We start from the raw sequence: 18,463 nt of genomic DNA, 5'->3' as shown, positions 1-18,463 counted from the left end.
GAAGTCCACCGAGCTGCTCATCCGGAAGCTGCCCTTCCAGCGCCTGGTGAGAGAGATCGCCCAGGACTTCAAGACCGACCTTCGCTTCCAGAGCTCGGCCGTCATGGCCCTGCAGGAGGCCAGCGAGGCTTACCTGGTCGGGCTCTTCGAGGACACCAACCTCTGCGCCATCCACGCCAAGCGGGTCACCATCATGCCCAAGGATATCCAGCTGGCCCGCAGGATCCGAGGGGAGAGGGCTTAGATCTGCGCCCCGCACCCAACAAAGGCTCTTCTCAGAGCCACCACCTCCTCCAGAGACGAGCTCCACTCCGCCCTTCATCCTCCACCTCTGCTCACAGGAGGCGGGTTAACCCTTTCAGCACTAATTAGTAAGAGCAGTTCCTTTATTCTAAAAGCGCTCTCTGTACCTCCCCCCGTCTATCAGGGACTCGCTGAACGTGACCGATAACCGCCTCCATCCTCCCTGCCCCCCGCCATCTCCACTCAGCGCTGCTGGGGGCGGAGCTATAGGACAAGTGCTTTACAGTGATTGGCTGGTCTCTGGCTTTTGAAATTCCCGCTCAATTACAGTGCGGTCAGAATCCAGCGGCCAAACCCTCTACAGCAGCAATGTCTGCCCGGACTCGCAGCAGGTCAGGAGCGGTGATGTCCGATTCATGTCGGAGGAGGGGAGGCCAGCAGCCAATCAGAGCGGAGGCGCACACGGTCCAGGGAGTCGTGCACTGAGGCTAAGAATCCAATGATCCGACTCCTAGAACAATACACGGAGTCTCTGACCGGCTGCAGCAGTATAAAGCCCCCGCAGTGCTGTCCATAGAATAGAGCGCCTCCAGCAGCGCCCCCCACTCAGTATAATGCCCAGATCAGGGCCCCCAGCCCCCCACTCAGTATAATGCCCAGATCAGGGCCCCCAGCCCCCCACTCAGTATAATGCCCAGATCAGGGCCCCCAGCCCCCCACTCAGTATAATGCCCAGATCAGGGCCCCCAGCCCCCCACTCAGTATAATGCCCAGATCAGGGCCCCAGCCCCCCACTCAGTATAATGCCCAGATCAGGGCCCCCAGCCCCCCCTTCCTAGTCCTCAGTCCGGTCACCACTGATCGAACACTTATTACCTATCCGGCTCCGGGTCACTTGTCAGCAACTGAAGCCAAAGATCCAAACTCCCCACCTCTAGTCAGGAGCGGTAAGTGGCCCTGTGTGACGCCTCCTCCACAGCGGAGATCAGCGGCATCGCCAGCTCAGTCGTGCAGACCATGTGGGGGGCTCTTAGAAGAGCCTTTGGTTCCGGGGGGCACAGCAGCAGCAGCAGAGCCGGGCTCACTTGCTCTTGGCCGACTTGGTGCTCTCGGTCTTCTTGGGCAGCAGCACGGCCTGGATGTTGGGCAGGACGCCTCCCTGGGCGATGGTGACGCCGCCCAGCAGCTTGTTGAGCTCCTCGTCGTTGCGCACGGCCAGCTGCAGGTGGCGGGGGATGATGCGGGTCTTCTTGTTGTCGCGGGCGGCATTGCCGGCCAGCTCCAGGATCTCGGCGGTGAGATACTCGAGCACAGCGGCCAAGTAGACGGGAGCGCCGGCGCCCACCCTCTGGCCGTAGTTGCCCTTGCGGAGGAGCCTGTGCACTCGGCCGACCGGGAACTGGAGCCCTGCCCGGGAGGAGCGGGTCTTGGCCTTAGCCCGGACTTTGCCTCCTTGTTTGCCGCGTCCAGACATCGTCCTCTTCTCTGTACAGATGAGACTGACAGCCCCGCTCCGCCCGTCACTTCTTATACCGGATGGCGCAGGAGAACTCCTCTGTGATTGGCCGAATCCAAACCCAGTTTTCAGCGCCAAATCCTGCAGCCAATGAGGGAGCAGATAAACTGGAAAGGCATGTGAGGACACGCCCCCTTTTCTCCACCAATTGCCAGCCGCCCCCTTAGCACCGGTGTATCCCCGAGTGCCCGGCTCTGTGGATCCATCCAGCCGCTCGTCCTTCACTACCTCCTCCTCCTCAAGTGTCCAATCACTACTCCCCCCTCCCATCCTCCTCACTGGCCGATCACTACTCCCCCCATCCTTCTCTTTGGCCGATCACTACTCCCCCCTCCCATCCTCCTCACTGGCCGATCACTACTCCCCCCTCCCATCCTCCTCACTGGCCGATCACTACTCCCCCCTCCCATCCTCCTCACTGTCTGATCACTACTCCCCCATCCTTCTCTCTGGCCGATCACTACTCCCCTCATCCTCCCGAGTGTCCAATCACTACTCCCCTCATCCTCCCGAGTGTCCAATCACTACTCCCCCCATCCTTCTCTCTGGCCGATCACTACTCCCCTCATCCTCCCGAGTATACGATCACTACTCCCCTCATCCTCCCGATCAGTGGTCTATAATGAGGGAATAATCCGCCTCGGACATGAGGCTTCCATGTATTCACACAATGCGGCAGCTCCGTCCTAGAGAAGGTGGGGGCTCTGAGAAGAGCGGGGGGCGGAGCAGCAGGAGGGGCGGGGCTCACATACATCCATTCAGCGATGCGGGGGCGGAGCAACAGGAGGGGCGGGGCTCACATCTATTCATTCAGAAGAGTCGGTGGGCGGAGCTTGTCCACGGCCGCTGAATTCTAACCGGGCGGTAATTGAGCGGGAATTTCAAAAGCCAAGGTACAAGTTCACTTTTTATACCCGGATGGCGCAGGAGAACTCCTCTGTGATTGGCCGAATCCAAACCCGGTTTTCAGAGCCAAATCCTGCAGCCAATGAGGGAGCAGATAACCTGGAAAGGCATGTGAGGACACGCCCCCTTTTCTCCACCAATTGCCGGCCGCCCCCATAGCGCCGGTGTATCCCCGAGTGCCCGGCTCTGTGGACCCATCCAGCCGCTCGTCCTTCACTACCTCCTCCTCCTCAAGTGTATAATCACTACTCCCCTCATTCTACAGTATAGTATAGTACAGTATATTACAGTATAGTACAGTATATTATAGTACAGTATAGTATATAATAGTACAGTATAGTATAGGACAGTGTAGTATAGTACAGTATATTATAGTACAGTATAGTACAGGACTGTATAGTATAGTATAGTACAGTATAGTACAGGACAGTATTGTATAGTACAGTATATTATAGTATAGTGCAGCACGGTATAGTACAGTATATTATAGAACAGTATATTATAGTACAGCATAGTACAGTATATTATAGTACAGTATATTATAGTATAGTATAGTACAGGACTGTATAGTACAGTATAGTACAGTATAGTACAGGACAGTATTGTATAGTACAGTATATTATAGTATAGTGCAGCACGGTATAGTACAGTATATTATAGAACAGTATATTATAGTACAGCATAGTACAGTATATTATAGTACAGTATATTATAGTATAGTATAGCACAGTATACTATAGTGTAGTACAGCACAGTATAGTACAGTATATTATAGCACAGTACAGTATATTATAGTACAGTATAGTGCAGTATATTATAGTTCAGTATAGTACAGTATATTATAGTATAGCACAGTATATTATAGTACAGTATATTATAGTACAGTATAGTGCAGTATATTATAGTTCAGTATAGTACAGTATATTATAGTATAGCACAGTATAGTACAGCACATTATTGTATATTATAGTACAGTACATTATATTATAGTACAGTATTGTATAGCACAGCATAGTATAGTACAGTATAGTATAGCACAGTATATTATAGTACAGCACAGTATAGTACAGTATAGTACAGCATAGTATAGTACAACACAGTATAGTACAGTATATTATAGTACAGGACAGTACAGTATCGTATAGTACAGCACAGTATATTATAGTACAGCACAGTATAGTACAGTATATTATAGTACAGTATAGTACAGCACAGTATATTATAGTATAGTACAGCATAGTACAGCATAGTATAGCACAGTATAGTACAGTACAGTACAGTATAGTACAGCACAGTATAGTACAGCACAGCATAGTACAGCATAGTATAGTACAGCATAGTATAGTACAGTACAGCACAGAATAGTACAGCACAGCACAGTATAGTACAGTATAGTATAGTACAGTATAGTACAGTATAGTACAGTACAGTATAGTATAGTACAGCACAGTATAGTACAGTATAGTACAGCACAGTATAGTACAGCACAGTATAGTACAGCACAGTATAGTACAGTATAGCACAGTATAGTATAGTATATTATAGTACAGTATAGTATAGTACAGCACAGTATAGTACAGCATAGTATAGTACAGCACAGTATAGTACAGTACAGCATAGTATAGTACAGAATAGTATTGTAACGGATCTCCTAGCACCCCGACTGGGTACCTCCGTTGATGGATGCTCCTAGTACTTCCCGAGGGCTCCACATAATAAATGGAATAGGACAGCACCACTTCCTGGAACACATAGTCCGTGGTATGGCGGCGCTGCTCGTGGCGTCAGCTCCCGGCCTCAGGGACCCCTCAAACGTACAAAAAACTTCAGAAAAGTCACGGCCCTCTTGTTCATGAATCTTGAAGCTTAGCGTTTAATCACACTGAAAGGATACAGCAACGTCTGGACACACAGGTCTTTCTCAGCTACATGTGGTTTACAAGTGAAGTTCAATACTTATATAGGTGTAACATTCAATCCGGATTGGTTGAGGGGTTGTCCCCCAGAAAGGTCACATCCCCCCCCTTACATATTCACCCAATCGTGTTCTAAAGTGATAATAACATTCAGTAATAAAACAGCATAACCATCTCAGCTGTGTATATAAAACCGCTAATTTCTAACGATAATTTGTTTTCCCTTAGTCCTAACAGTGGCACAGATGGGGTATTCTGCCCCTGTGGACTGGTTAGGACAGCTGGAAGTTTTAATGAAATAATAAAAAACTGACATATACACGCCCTGCCCTCCCTGCCCCCAATAAAGAGGGGAGTGACCCTCCGGACATCGTGTAATTACAAGTAGACAAAAATAACCACAATTACTAAAAAAGGGGGGGAAATTTGTGTGCCACTGTTAGGACTAAGGGAAAACAAATTATCGTTAGAAATTAACGATTCCCTTACGTTCTAACTAGGGATGAGCGAACCCGAACTGTATAGTTCGGGTTCGTACCGAATTTTGGGGTGTCCGTGACACGGACCCGAACATTTTCGTAAAAGTTCGGGTTCGGTGTTCGGCGCTTTCTTGGTGCTTTTTGAAAGGTTGCACAGCAGCCAATCAACAAGCGTCATCCTACTTGCCCCAAGAGGCCATCACAGCCATGACTACTATTGGCATGGCTGTGATTGGCCAGTGCAGCATGTGACCCAGCCTCTATATAAGCTTGGGTCACGTAGCGCCGCACGTCACTCTGCTGATACAAGTGTAGGGAGAGGTTGCAGCTGTGACGTTAGGGCGAGATTAGGCAGATTAACTCCTCCAAAAGACTTCATTCTGTGATCGATCTACAGCTGTGGATCATTGAACTGCTGCTATTCAATTGCTCAGTGTTTTTAGGCTGCCCAGAGCGTTTTTCAGTCACTTTTTTTCTGGGGTGATCGGCGGCCATTTTGTGGCTTGTGGTGCGCCAGCACAAGCTGCCACCAAGTCCATTTAACCATCAATAGTGTGGATATTTAAATCTATCCATAGAACTTCACACACACGCTACCGTGTATTTCCAAGTCTAATTCTGTCCGTAAACGTATACCTGTCACCCAGCGCCTAAATAATAGGCCTCACATTTATATTCAGCTAAATCTGTCGTTACTGCTGTGCCTGTATTAGTGTAATACGGTACCTAAATAGATAGCCAGACAGTGTTAGGTGTCTGTAAAAAAAGGCCTGAATTTGAATTCAATACATTGGGCCAAATAATATTTTTCTTATTGTGGTGAACGGGAACAATGAGGAAAACATCTAATAAGGGACGTGGACATGGTCGTGGTGGTGTTAGTGGACCCTCTGGTGCTGGGAGAGGACGTGGCCGTTCTGCCACAGCCACATGTCCTAGTGAACCAACTACCTCAGGTCCCAGTAGCCGCCAGAATTTACAGGGATATTTGGTGGGGCCCAATGCCGTTCTAAGGATGGTAAGGCCTGAGCAGGTACAGGCATTAGTCAATTGGGTGGCCGACAGTGCATCCAGCACGTTCACATTATCTCCCACCCAGTCTTCTGCAGAAAGTGCACAGGTGGTGCCTGAAAACCAAGCCCATCGGTCTGTCACATCACCCCGATGCATATCAGGGAAACTGTCTGAGCCTCAAGTTATGCAGCAGTCTCTTATGCTGTTTGAAGACTCTGCTGCCAGGGTTTCCCAAGGGCATCCATCTAGCCCTTCCCCAGGGGTGGAAGAGATAGAACGCACAACCACTTATGTTTACTGATGATGAGGACATGGGAATACCGCCTCAGCACGTCTCTGATGATAACGAAACACAGGTGCCAACTGCTGCGTCTTTCTGCAGTGTGCAGACTGAACAGGAGGTCAGGGATCAAGACTGGGTGGAAGACGATGCAGGGGACGATGAGGTCCTAGACCCCACATGGAATGAAGGTCGTGCCACTGACTTTCAGAGTTCGGAGGAAGAGGCAGTGGTGAGACCGAGCCAACAGCGTAGCAAAAGAGGGAGCAGTGGGCAAAATCAGAACACCCGCCGCCAAGAGACTCCGCCTGCTACTGACCGCCGCCATCTGGGACCGAGCACCCCAAAGGCAGCTTCAAGGAGTTCCCTGGCATGGCACTTCTTCAAACAATGTGCTGACGACAAGACCCGAGTGGTTTGCACGCTGTGCCATCAGAGCCTGAAGCGAGGCATTAACGTTCTGAACCTTTGAGAGAAAGCGTTTGAGAGAAAGCGTAAATTCCCACCTAGCCACCCTCGATCCCTGGCCCTGAATGCCAGCATTTCTAAACTACTGGCCTATGAAATGCTGTCATTTAGGCTGGTGGACACAGACAGCTTCAAACAGCTCATGTCGCTTGCTGTCCCACAGTATGTTGTTCCCAGCCGCCACTACTTCTCCAAGAGAGCCGTGCCTTCCCTGCACAACCAAGTATCCGATAAAATCAAGTGTGCACTGCGCAACGCCATCTGTGGCAAGGTCCACCTAACCACAGATACGTGGACCAGTAAGCACGGCCAGGGACGCTATATCTCCCTAACTGCACACTGGGTAAATGTAGTGGCGGCTGGGCCCCAGGCGGAGAGCTGTTTGGCGCACGTCCTTCCGCCGCCAAGGATCGCAGGGCAACATTCTTTGCCTCCTGTCTCCTCCTCCTCCTACTCAGCTTCCTCCTCCTCTTCTTCCACCTGCTCATCCAGTCAGCCACACACCTTCACCACCAACTTCAGCACAGCCCGGGGTAAACGTCAGCAGGCCATTCTGAAACTCATATGTTTGGGGGACAGGCCCCACACCACACAGGAGTTGTGGGGGGGTATAGAACAACAGACCGACGAGTGGTTGCTGCCGGTGAGCCTCAAGCCCGGCCTGGTGGTGTGCGATAATGGGCGAAATCTCGTTGCAGCTCTGGGACTAGCCGGTTTGACGCACATCCCTTGCCTGGCGCATGTGCTGAATTTGGTGGTGCAGAAGTTCATTCACAACTACCCCGACATGTCAGAGCTGCTGCATAAAGTGCGGGCCGTCTGTTCGTGCTTCCGGCGTTCTCACCCTGCTGCTGCTCGCCTGTCTGCGCTACAGCTTAACTTCGGCCTTCCCGCTCACCGCCTCATATGCGACGTGCCCACCAGGTGGAACTCCACCTTGCACATGCTGGACAGACTGTGCGAGCAGCAGCAGGCCATAGTGGAGTTTCAGCTGCAGCACGCACGGGTCAGTCGCACTGCGGAACAGCACCACTTCACCACCAATGACTGGGCCTCCATGCGAGACCTGTGTTCCTCGTTGCGCTGTTTCGAGTACTCCACCAACATGGCCAGTGGCGATGACGCCGTTATCAGCATTACTATCCCACTTCTATGTCTCCTTGAGAAAACACTTAGGGCGATGATGGAAGAGGAGGTGGCCCAGGAGGAAGAGGAGGAAGAGGGGTCATTTTTAGCACTTTCAGGCCAGTCTCTTCGAAGTGACTCAGAGGGAGGTTTTTTGCGACAGCAGAGGCCAGGTACAAATGTGGCCAGACAGGGCCCACTACTGGAGGACGAGGATGAGGAGGATGAGGAGGAGGTGGAGGAGGATGAGGATGAAGCATGTTCACAGCGGGGTGGCACCCAAAGCAGCTCGGGCCCATCACTGGTGCGTGGCTGGGGGGAAACGCAGGACGATGACGATACGCCTCCCACAGAGGACAGCTTGTCCTTACCTCTGGGCAGCCTGGCACACATGAGCGACTACATGCTGCAGTGTCTGCGCAACGACAGCAGAGTTGCCCACATTTTAACGTGTGCGGACTACTGGGTTGCCACCCTGCTGGATCCCCGGTACAAAGACAATGTGCCCACCTTACTTCCTGCACTGGAGCGTAATAGGAAGATGCGCGAGTACAAGCGCACGTTGGTAGACGCGCTACTGAGAGCATTCCCAAATGTCACAGGGGAACCAGTGGAAGCCCATGGCGAAGGCAGAGGAGGAGCAAGAGGTCGCCAACGCAGCTGTGTCACGGCCAGCTCCTCTGAGGGCAGGGTTAGCATGGCAGAGATGTGGAAAAGTTTTGTCACCACGCCACAGCTAACTGCACCACCACCTGATACGGAACGTGTTAGCAGGAGGCAACATTTCACTAACATGGTGGAACAGTACCTGTGCACACCCCTCCACGTACTGACTGATGGTTCGGCCCCATTCAACTTCTGGGTCTCCAAATTGTCCACGTGGCCAGAGCTAGCCTTTTATGCCTTGGAGGTGCTGGCCTGCCCGGCGGCCAGCGTTTTGTCTGAACGTGTATTCAGCACGGCAGGGGGCGTCATTACAGACAAACGCAGCCGCCTGTCTACAGCCAATGTGGACAAGCTGACGTTCATAAAAATGAACCAGGCATGGATCCCACAGGACCTGTCCATCCCTTGTGCAGATTAGACATTTATAACTACCTCCCCTTAACCATATATTATGGGGGATGAGGTAGTGATCAAAACACTGAAGAAAGGAAAATCCCAAGGTGACTTCGCATATGGCCTACCCACTGCCGTGGTTGCAGTAACCAGAACAGCCGTGCTGACTGAACAGTCTCCAACTTGGATCCACGTCACCCGAGTGAAGCTTGTGAGAACAAGAGAGGAGGCAGGAACGGAGGCAGACAGCCTTGGCCTTGAAGAAGGACAAGAGTGGCCTGTTCCAGTGTTGGGTGACATGAAGCCTGATTCTCTGCTATGACATGAAGCCAGATTCTCTGCTATGGGACCTCTCTCCTCTGCCTGGGTGTCGGGGCCTAAATATGTGACAGTGCCCTGTTCCAAGGGTGGGTGACGTGAAGCCTGATTCTCTGCTATGACATGAAGACTGATTCTCTGCTGACCTGAAGCCAGATTCTCTGTTATGGGACCTCTCTCCTCTGCCTGGGCCTAAATGTGTGACAGTGGCCTGTTCCAGTGGTGGGTGACGTGAAGCCTGATTCTGCGCTGACATAAGGCCAGATTCTCTGCTATGGGACCTCTCTCCTCTGTCTGGGTGCTGGGGCCTAAATGTGTGACAGTGGCCTGTTCCAAGGGTGGGTGACGTGAAGCCTGATTCTCTGCTATGACATGAAGACTGATTCTCTGCTGACGTGAAGCCAGATTCACTGTTATGGGACCTCTCTCCTCTGCCTGGGCCTAAATGTGTGACAGTGGCCTGTTCCAGTGGTGGGTGACGTGAAGCCTGATTCTCTGCTATGACATGAAGACAGATTCTGCGCTGACATAAGGCCAGATTCTCTGCTATGGGACCTCTCTCCTCTGCCTGGGTGCCGGGGCCTAAATATGTGACAGTGGCCTGTTCCAGTGGTGGGTGACGTGAAGCCTGATTCTCTGCTATGACATGAAGACTGATTCTGCGCTGACATAAGGCCAGATTCTCTGTTACGGGACCTCTCTCCTCTGCCTGGGTGCCTGGGCCTAAATGTGTGACAGTGGCCTGTTCCAGTGGTGGGTGACGTGAAGCCTGATTCTCTGCTATGAGATGAAGACTGATTCTGTGCTGACATGAAGCCAGATTCTCTGCTATGGGACCTCTCTCCAATTGATATTGGTAAATTTTTATTTATTTTATTTTTATTTTAATTCATTTCCCTATCCACATTTGTTTGCAGGGGATTTAACTACATTTTGCTGCCTTTTGCAGCCCTCTAGCCCTTTTCTGGGCTGTTTTACAGCCTTTTTAGTGCCAAAAAGTTCGGGTCCCCATTGACTTCAATGGGGTTCGGGTTCGGGACGAAGTTCGGGTCGGGTTCGGATCCCGAACCCGAACATTTTCGGGAAGTTCGGCCGAACTTCTCGAACCCGAACATCCAGGTGTTCGCTCAACTCTACTCGTCACAGTCACAGTCCTGGGGATAAATAGATGATGGGAGTGATCTCTGTACTGACCCCTGATATATTTATACATAGATTCACTTCTTACATGTTTGTAAATATTGACAGAGTATAGGGTTAACATAAACATGTCAAAGCTTTTAGTTAAGGCAATGTTTATAAATGCGGCATACATTTCTCTAGCTGCTTTGTCTAGTCTTACAGCATCTCAAGTCTAGCATTTAACTTCGTATGATGATTGACAGGCAGTAAGAGGTGTTTAACATCACACACAAAACAAACAATAAGTACCCCACAGAGGGTTAGGAAATCCTCCGAGTGGTACAAAACTTAACACAAAAGTGTAAATAAGTAACATAGGTTGTTCTCAGTACAGCTCGTCATATCTTACTAAAGTATAGTTTTTATGTTTAAAGGTTAAAGGTTAGAGGCAACTCCGTCAATTTTATAGTTATTCAAGTTTTCTTATATTTAATCCAGGGTTTCCATAAGTCTAGGAATTTAGAATGGGACCTATTAGCCCAGCTACTTAGCTCTTCCATGAGATATAGTTGGTCTACTTTTAGTTCCCATTGGTGGACGGAAGGAGGGGTTGGGTCAAGCCAATGCAGTGGGATTAAGGACCTAGCTGCTTGAACAAACCAAGTGGGAAGGTCAAAAGGTTTAGGAGACCAGCTTTTGGATGGTAGCCATAATAGAACTGAGGTAGGGGTGAGTTGGAGGGAGGTACCACATATTTGGTTTATTTTGGCTTCAATAGAGGACCAGAAATTGGTAATCAATGGGCAGAACCAGAATATGTGGCCTAGAGTGCCCGTATCTCTTGAACAGCGCCAGCATGTATTTGTTATTGATAAGCCCATCATATGGAGTTTGCTGGGATCATTGTACCATCTGACCATCGTTTTGTAGGAATGTTCTTGTATTTTTGCGCATCTAGAGAATCCATGGGATCTTAGATGAATCTGGTCAATCTCCGCTGCATTAAATGTTGTCCCCAGTTCCTTCTCCCATTGAGAGATGTATGCAGGTTTACTAACTTTCTGTAAACTCAACAAGTTCCTATAAATATTAGAAACCGCACGTTTAGTTGAAGTTTGTCCTTGAATAAGTTTTTCGAACCAGGTACTTTCTTTATTTGTTCTATATTTATCTCGTAGTTTTGAACATGTGTCTTTGAATATCTTTAAGTCCAGGAAACTGGCTTGTTTTAGGCGGATATCACAGAATGTGTCTATTGCTAAATTTGTATCCGTCTGAGACATTAGTTCCTCTGTATTTAGGTCTTGGAATGCATTCCAGAAGTCAGGGGGATTGTGGATGTTGGGGTAAATCAAAAATGGGCTTAATGTGGAAGGTAACAGTTTTGGGGGATCAGAGAGTAAGTGCTCACTTTTGGATAGGGTGTTAAACACCAAATAAATCCCTCTAGTTAGTCCTTCTATTGGGGGTTTAGGCTTCCCAATGGCCCATAAGCCGGTTAATTGGCGCTTAGATAGAGTGAGAAGCTCAATGTCTGAGCCTAATATTCTTAAATGTGGGATGCATAGTTGTAGCCATCTTCTCAGTTGGATCGCTCTATAATAGGTTTGTGCATCTGGGAGGCCCATACCTCCATGTGGCCGGGCTCTAATTAATTTATCATATGCTAACCGTGGCTTTTTCCCTTTCCAGAGGAAGGATGAAAATATATAGAGCGTATGTTCTTAAAAAAGGATTGTGGAAGGTAGATGGGTATCATTTGTAGAAGGTATAATAGTTTAGGCATGATGTATGTTTGCAGGAGGTTCTTTCTACCGAGCCAAGATATATATGGGAGGGATAGTGAGGTTAATTGGTCTCTAATTCTCTTCAGCAGGGGAATGTAGTTCATATGATATAGGTTAGTTAGTGTGTTTGTTAAGGAAATACCTAGGTATTTAATTTTTTCCTGTTGCCATGTGAAAGGGTAGGAAGATTTTAGGTTTTGGATTTGTGTCGTTGGGACCGAGATGTTGAGCGCTTCAGATTTTGAGTAATTAATTTTAAAATTTGATAAAGAGCCGAATTGTTCGAATAATGACATTAACGGTGGGAAAGCTTGAATTGGATTTGTGATCAGGAGTAAAAGATCGTCCGCAAAAGCGGCGCATTTATGCTCATTTAGGTTAGTTTTTATCCCCTTTATCAGTGGATCATCTCTTATCGCTTGTAGCAGAGTTTCCATGGTGATGATGAAAAGGGTGGGGGATAGTGGACAGCCCTGACGAGTGCCATTACTTATGTTGAAGGGATTAGATAATATGCCATTAACCCTTACTCTAGCACTTGGAAGTTGATAAAGGGTCATAATCGCACCGATGAAGGAGGGTGGAATTCCAAACCTATGCAGAGCTCTTTGCATATACAACCAGTTCACACGATCAAATGCCTTCTCTGCATCTGTACTGAGGAGAATGAGAGGGCCTTTCTTTTCTTTAGCTAATTTGATCGCGTGAATAACTCTGCAGGAGTGAAAGTTGCCTTCTCTACCTGTCACAAATCCAGCTTGGTCTGGGTGGATTATTTTTGGACAATTTTATTTAATCTGTTCGCTAAAATCTTTGCCCAAATCTTTACGTCCAGGTTAAGGAGAGAAATGGGTCTGTAACTGCCGCATTCTGTTACATTTTTTCCCTCTTTCGCTATTATTGTAATATTGGCTTCTAGGGTTTGTTTCGGGGGGGGAAGCGCCCAACATCAAGGCCCCACACCAATTTGTAATGTGAGGGAGTAGTACTGGCAAAAGTTTTTTATAGTATCCAGCGGGAAGCCCATCTGGTCCTGGTGCTTTCCCATTTGGAAGGGATCTTATGATGTCTGAGATTTCCTCTGTAGTTATAGGAGCTAGTAAAGATAGGTTATCTGCTTCAGGGATGGTGGGTAAGTTAAGTTTAGAGAGGAATTCATCAATTTTCTTTTGATTTGTGTTTGTTTGCGGGTCTGCAGGGAGGTTATATAATTGGCTATAGAAATAGCTAAACTCAGTAGCTATGTCCTTTGTGTCCTTAGGTAAAATGTTAGAATGGGTTTTAATGCTTTTAATAAATTGGGCCTCTTTTCTCTTATTAATTAAGTGGGATGTCAGCTTACTACCTCTGTCTCCGTGCGCATAGTATTTGAATTGTGCATACTGATATGCTTTAGCTCATCTAATATTAAGTCCTTTCATTTGTGTCGCAGCGCAGTTAAGTCATCTTGCATAATTCTCGCTTTTGACTGTTTTTGGATAGCTTCTAGAGCAGCTATTTGTGTTAGTAGTGAGTTTAGCATCTTCTGTCTGTCTTTCTGAACTTTTGTACCTAATGCTATGAGCTCCCCTCTAATGAAGGCTTTGTGTGCTTCCCAGACTATGGTCTGGGAGGTGTCAGAAGGTTTATTGTCTTGAAAGTACAAAGCTAGCTTTTTAGAAATATCAGCTAAAGAACTATCTGAGTCAAGTCTCATTTAGCCTCCAGGTCCATTCTCTCACTGGAAGGGAGGGAAAGGACATGTGTGCAGAGACTGGAGCGTGACCTGAAACAGTTATGGATCCTATATCAGCTTTCTTAAGGGAATTTAGGTATTTATCTGAAGTGAAAATGTAGTCTATTCTTTGGAAAGAATGGTGAATTAGTGAGAAGTAGGTGTAATCTTTAGTGGAGGGATTAAGGGTTCTCCATGTGTCAATTAAATGATTTTTACTCAATAGCTTTTGAATGTTTCCTAATGTTTTTTGTGATATCGCTGAGGTCCCTTTGGAAGTATCCATAGTTGGATTCAAGGATATATTCAAATCACCTCCTATTAGCATCAAACCTTCAGCAAAGGTCTGAAATTTGTTAAGTGTATCTTTAAGCCATGAGTATTGTTTTTTGTTCGGAGCATAAATGCTCGCTAGGGATACTAGGGTATGGCCAATTTTACCTTTGGCAAACATGTATCTTCCCTCCGTATCAGATAGTGTCAGTATGGGTTCAAAGGGGATGTGTTTAGCTATCGCTATACTAACTCCTCTCGCTGCTTTTGTGTATGTGGAGTGAAGCCATTTATTATAAAACGTATGAGGTAAGGTAGGGATCCTGCCAGACTTTAAGTGGGTCTCCTGAAGAAAGCAAATGTCTGCTTTGCTCTTCCTCAGAAGAGAGAGTACCTGAGATCTCTTTTGAGGTGAGTTGAAGCCTCTAACGTTGAAGGAGGATGCAGTTACGTTTGCCATGATGTTGGGAGTTGGATATGTAAATAATCTTTTCAGCTAGGTCTCCTGAGAACAACCTGGTAAAAAATATGAACAAAAACAAAAAGAACAGCAAAAGGGTCAGTTAATTCTGACATATCAACAATTGTAGGTCTTATGTAATATAAACTTATATCAGATTTTAGAATGGACCTTGATCTTCTACAGATAGAAAGACGTCCAAGAATGGTGGTCGTCCTTCCCATGTAGAAGAAATACACAAGTGATTCCCAATCTGGCTCCGTAGACCCGTGTTAACGGGAGAGAGGCATGTGAATTATATGTTTTCACTAGAGTATATGTATTTAAGCTTTATAAATCTCACCATTAGAGGTTTACAATGGAATGGATGGCATCATAATGGTGAGACAGTAGTTATTTGTCAAAATGACCTATGTGGTGATCGATCAAGTTGCTGCTTTGTAAGCGCTCTTGGTAATTCTTAAATCCAATGCTCTTTTTCACATGCCCTTTATTTACAGCTATAGGAGTATATAGAGACACCGATTGTATCTTTGCCAATGATTTTAATACATCCTGCAACCAGCAGACACAATCAGCGTCTACTAGGTGCAGACATACCAACCATAAAGCAAATTGTTGCTGAAAATGAGTCATTTCCATATCATAACATGAAAAGTTATAAGAGGATGACAGTAAAAGATATCAAATAGAAAATGGATAATAGATAGTAGTCTACAATACTGATCAGGATCTAAGATCAAAGAACCCTAATGTTGATAATCTTTCAGGGTCCTGTAGTTGCCCCATTCCAGTTATTACTTTAGTTGCCCTCCTCTGGACCCTCTCCAGCTCTGCTATGTCTACCTTGTTCACTGGAGCCCAGAACTGTACACAGTCCTCCATGTGTGGTCTGACCAGTGATGTGTAAAGTGGGAGGACCATGTTCTCATCACCGCCATCTATGCCCCTTTTGACAACCCATTATCCTATTGGCCTTGGCAGCAGCTGCCTGACACTGGTTTTTGCAGCTTATTATGTTGTTTATTAAAATTCCTAGATCCTTCTCCATGTCAGTGTTACCGAGTGTTTTACCATTTAGTATGTACGGGTGACTTGCATTATTCCTTCCCATGTGCATAACCTTACATTTATCAGTGTTAAACCTCATCTGCCACTTACAGTATCTGCCCAAGCCTCCAATCTATCCAGATCCATCTGTAGCAGTATACTGTCCTCTGTAGTATATATATACAGTATACTGTCCTCTGTAGTATATATATATATATATATACAGTATACTGTCCTCTGTAGTATATATACAGTATACTGTCCTCTGTAGTATATATACAGTATACTGTCCTCTGTAGTATATATACAGTATACTGTCCTCTGTAGTGTATATATATATATATATACAGTATACTGTCCTCTGTAGTATATATACAGTATACTGTCCTCTGTAGTATATATACAGTATACTGTCCTCTGTAGTATATATACAGTATACTGTCCTCTGTAGTATATATACAGTATACTGTCCTCTGTAGTATATACAGTATACTGTCCTCTGTAGTATATATACAGTATACTGTCCTCTGTAGTATATATACCGGATACTGTCCTCTGTAGTATATATATATATATATATATATATACAGTATACTGTCCTCTGTAGTATATATATACAGTATACTGTCCTCTGTAGTATATATATATAGTATACTGTCCTCTGTAGTATATATATATATACAGTATACTGTCCTCTGTAGTATATATATAGTATACTGTCCTCTGTAGTATATATACAGTATACTGTCCTCTGTAGTATATATACAGTATACTGTCCTCTGTAGTATATATATACAGTATACTGTCCTCTGTAGTATATATATATATATACAGTATACTGTCCTCTGTAGTGTATATATACAGTATACTGTCCTCTGTAGTATATATACAGTATACTGTCCTCTGTAGTATATATACAGTATACTGTCCTCTGTAGTATATATACCGTATACTGTCCTCTGTAGTATATATACAGTATACTGTCCTCTGTAGTATATATACAGTATACTGTCCTCTGTAGTGTATATACAGTATACTGTCCTCTGTAGTATATATACAGTATACTGTCCTCTGTAGTGTATATATAGCATACTGTCTTCTGTAGTATATATATACAGTATACTGTCCTCTGTAGTATATATACAGTATACTGTCCTCTGTAGTATATATACAGTATACTGTCCTCTGTAGTGTATATACAGTATACTGTCCTCTGTAGTATATATATACAGTATACTGTCCTCTGTAGTATATATACAGTATACTGTCCTCTGTAGTATATATACAGTATACTGTCCTCTGTAGTATATATATACAGTATACTGTCCTCTGTAGTATATATACAGTATACTGTCCTCTGTAGTGTATATACAGTATACTGTCCTCTGTAGTGTATATACAGTATACTGTCCTCTGTAGTATATATACAGTATACTGTCCTCTGTAGTATATATACAGTATACTGTCCTGTGTAGTATATATACAGTATACTGTCCTCTGTAGTATATATACAGTATACTGTCCTCTGTAGTATATATACAGTATACTGTCCTCTGTAGTGTATATACAGTATACTGTCCTCTGTAGTATATATACAGTATACTGTCCTCTGTAGTATATATACAGTATACTGTCCTCTGTAGTGTATATACAGTATACTGTCCTCTGTAGTATATATACAGTATACTGTCCTCTGTAGTGTGTATATATATATATATATTCAGTATACTGTCCTCTGTAGTAGTATACTGTCCTCTGTAGTATATATACAGTATACTGTCCTCTGTAGTATATATACAGTATACTGTCCTCTGTAGTATATATACAGTATACTGTCCTCTGTAGTATATATATACAGTATACTGTCCTCTGTAGTGTATATATATACAGTATACTGTCCTCTATAGTATATATACACAGTATACTGTCCTCTGTAGTGTATATACAGTATACTGTCCTCTTCAGTGTTAATTACTTTACACAGTTTAGTGTCATCTGCGGAAATTGATATTTTACTATGCAAGCCTTCTACAAGATCATTAATAAATATATTGAAGAGAATAGGGCCCAATACTGACCCCTGAGGTACCCCACTAGTGACAGTGACCCCTCCAGTTCTGACCCCTGTGGTACCCCACTAGTGACAGTGACCCCTCCAGTACTGACCCCTGAGGTACCCCACTAGTGACAGTGACCCCTCCAGTACTGACCCCTGAGGTACCCCACTAGTGACAGTGACCCCTCCAGTACTGACCCCTGAGGTACCCCACTAGTGACAGTGACCCCTCCAATACTGACCCCTGAGGTACCCCACTAGTGACAGTGACCCCTCCAGTACTGACCCCTGAGGTACCCCACTAGTGACAGTGACCCCTCCAGTACTGACCCCTGAGCTACCCCACTAGTGACAGTGACCCCTCCAGTACTGACCCCTGTGGTACCCCACTAGTGACAGTGACCCCCTCCAGTACTGACCCCTGAGGTACCCCACTAGTGACAGTGACCCAATCTGAATGTGTACCGTTAATACCCACCCTCTGTTTTCTATCATTGAGCCAGTTACTTACCCACATTCAGACGTTTTCTCCCAGTCCGAGCATTCTCATTTTATATACTAACCTTTTATGTGGTACAGTGTCAGATGCTTTGGAGAAGTCGAGATATACGACATCCATTGATTCGCCGCTGTCAAGTCTAGAACTTACCTCCTCATAGAAACTGATTAAATTAGTC

At 45.9% G+C, this 18,463-nt stretch overlaps 1 protein-coding gene across 1 annotated transcript; it reads right to left on the bottom strand.

The window, feature by feature from the left end:
• Positions 1-1,318: 1,318 nt before the first annotated feature.
• On the bottom strand, positions 1,319-1,717 carry LOC120982680 (histone H2A type 1-like). The gene has a single exon (XM_040412937.1). It carries the CDS (start codon positions 1,715-1,717, stop codon positions 1,325-1,327), a length of 393 nt encoding a protein of 130 aa, XP_040268871.1. The 3' UTR covers positions 1,319-1,324.
• Between the last annotated feature and the right edge of the window lie 16,746 nt (positions 1,718-18,463).

Source organism: Bufo bufo, assembly GCF_905171765.1.
Source record: "Bufo bufo chromosome 1 unlocalized genomic scaffold, aBufBuf1.1 SUPER_1_unloc_1, whole genome shotgun sequence".
In the NCBI taxonomy this organism is placed as follows: Eukaryota; Metazoa; Chordata; class Amphibia; order Anura; family Bufonidae; genus Bufo; species Bufo bufo.
Note: the sequence above shows the minus strand (reverse complement) of the source record. Positions and strands in the feature narration are given on the sequence as shown.

Bases quoted from the DNA above. Each gene is read 5' to 3' on its own strand.
- LOC120982680 (XM_040412937.1), bottom strand. From the start codon at position 1,717: ATGTCTGGACGCGGCAAACAAGGAGGCAAAGTCCGGGCTAAGGCCAAG.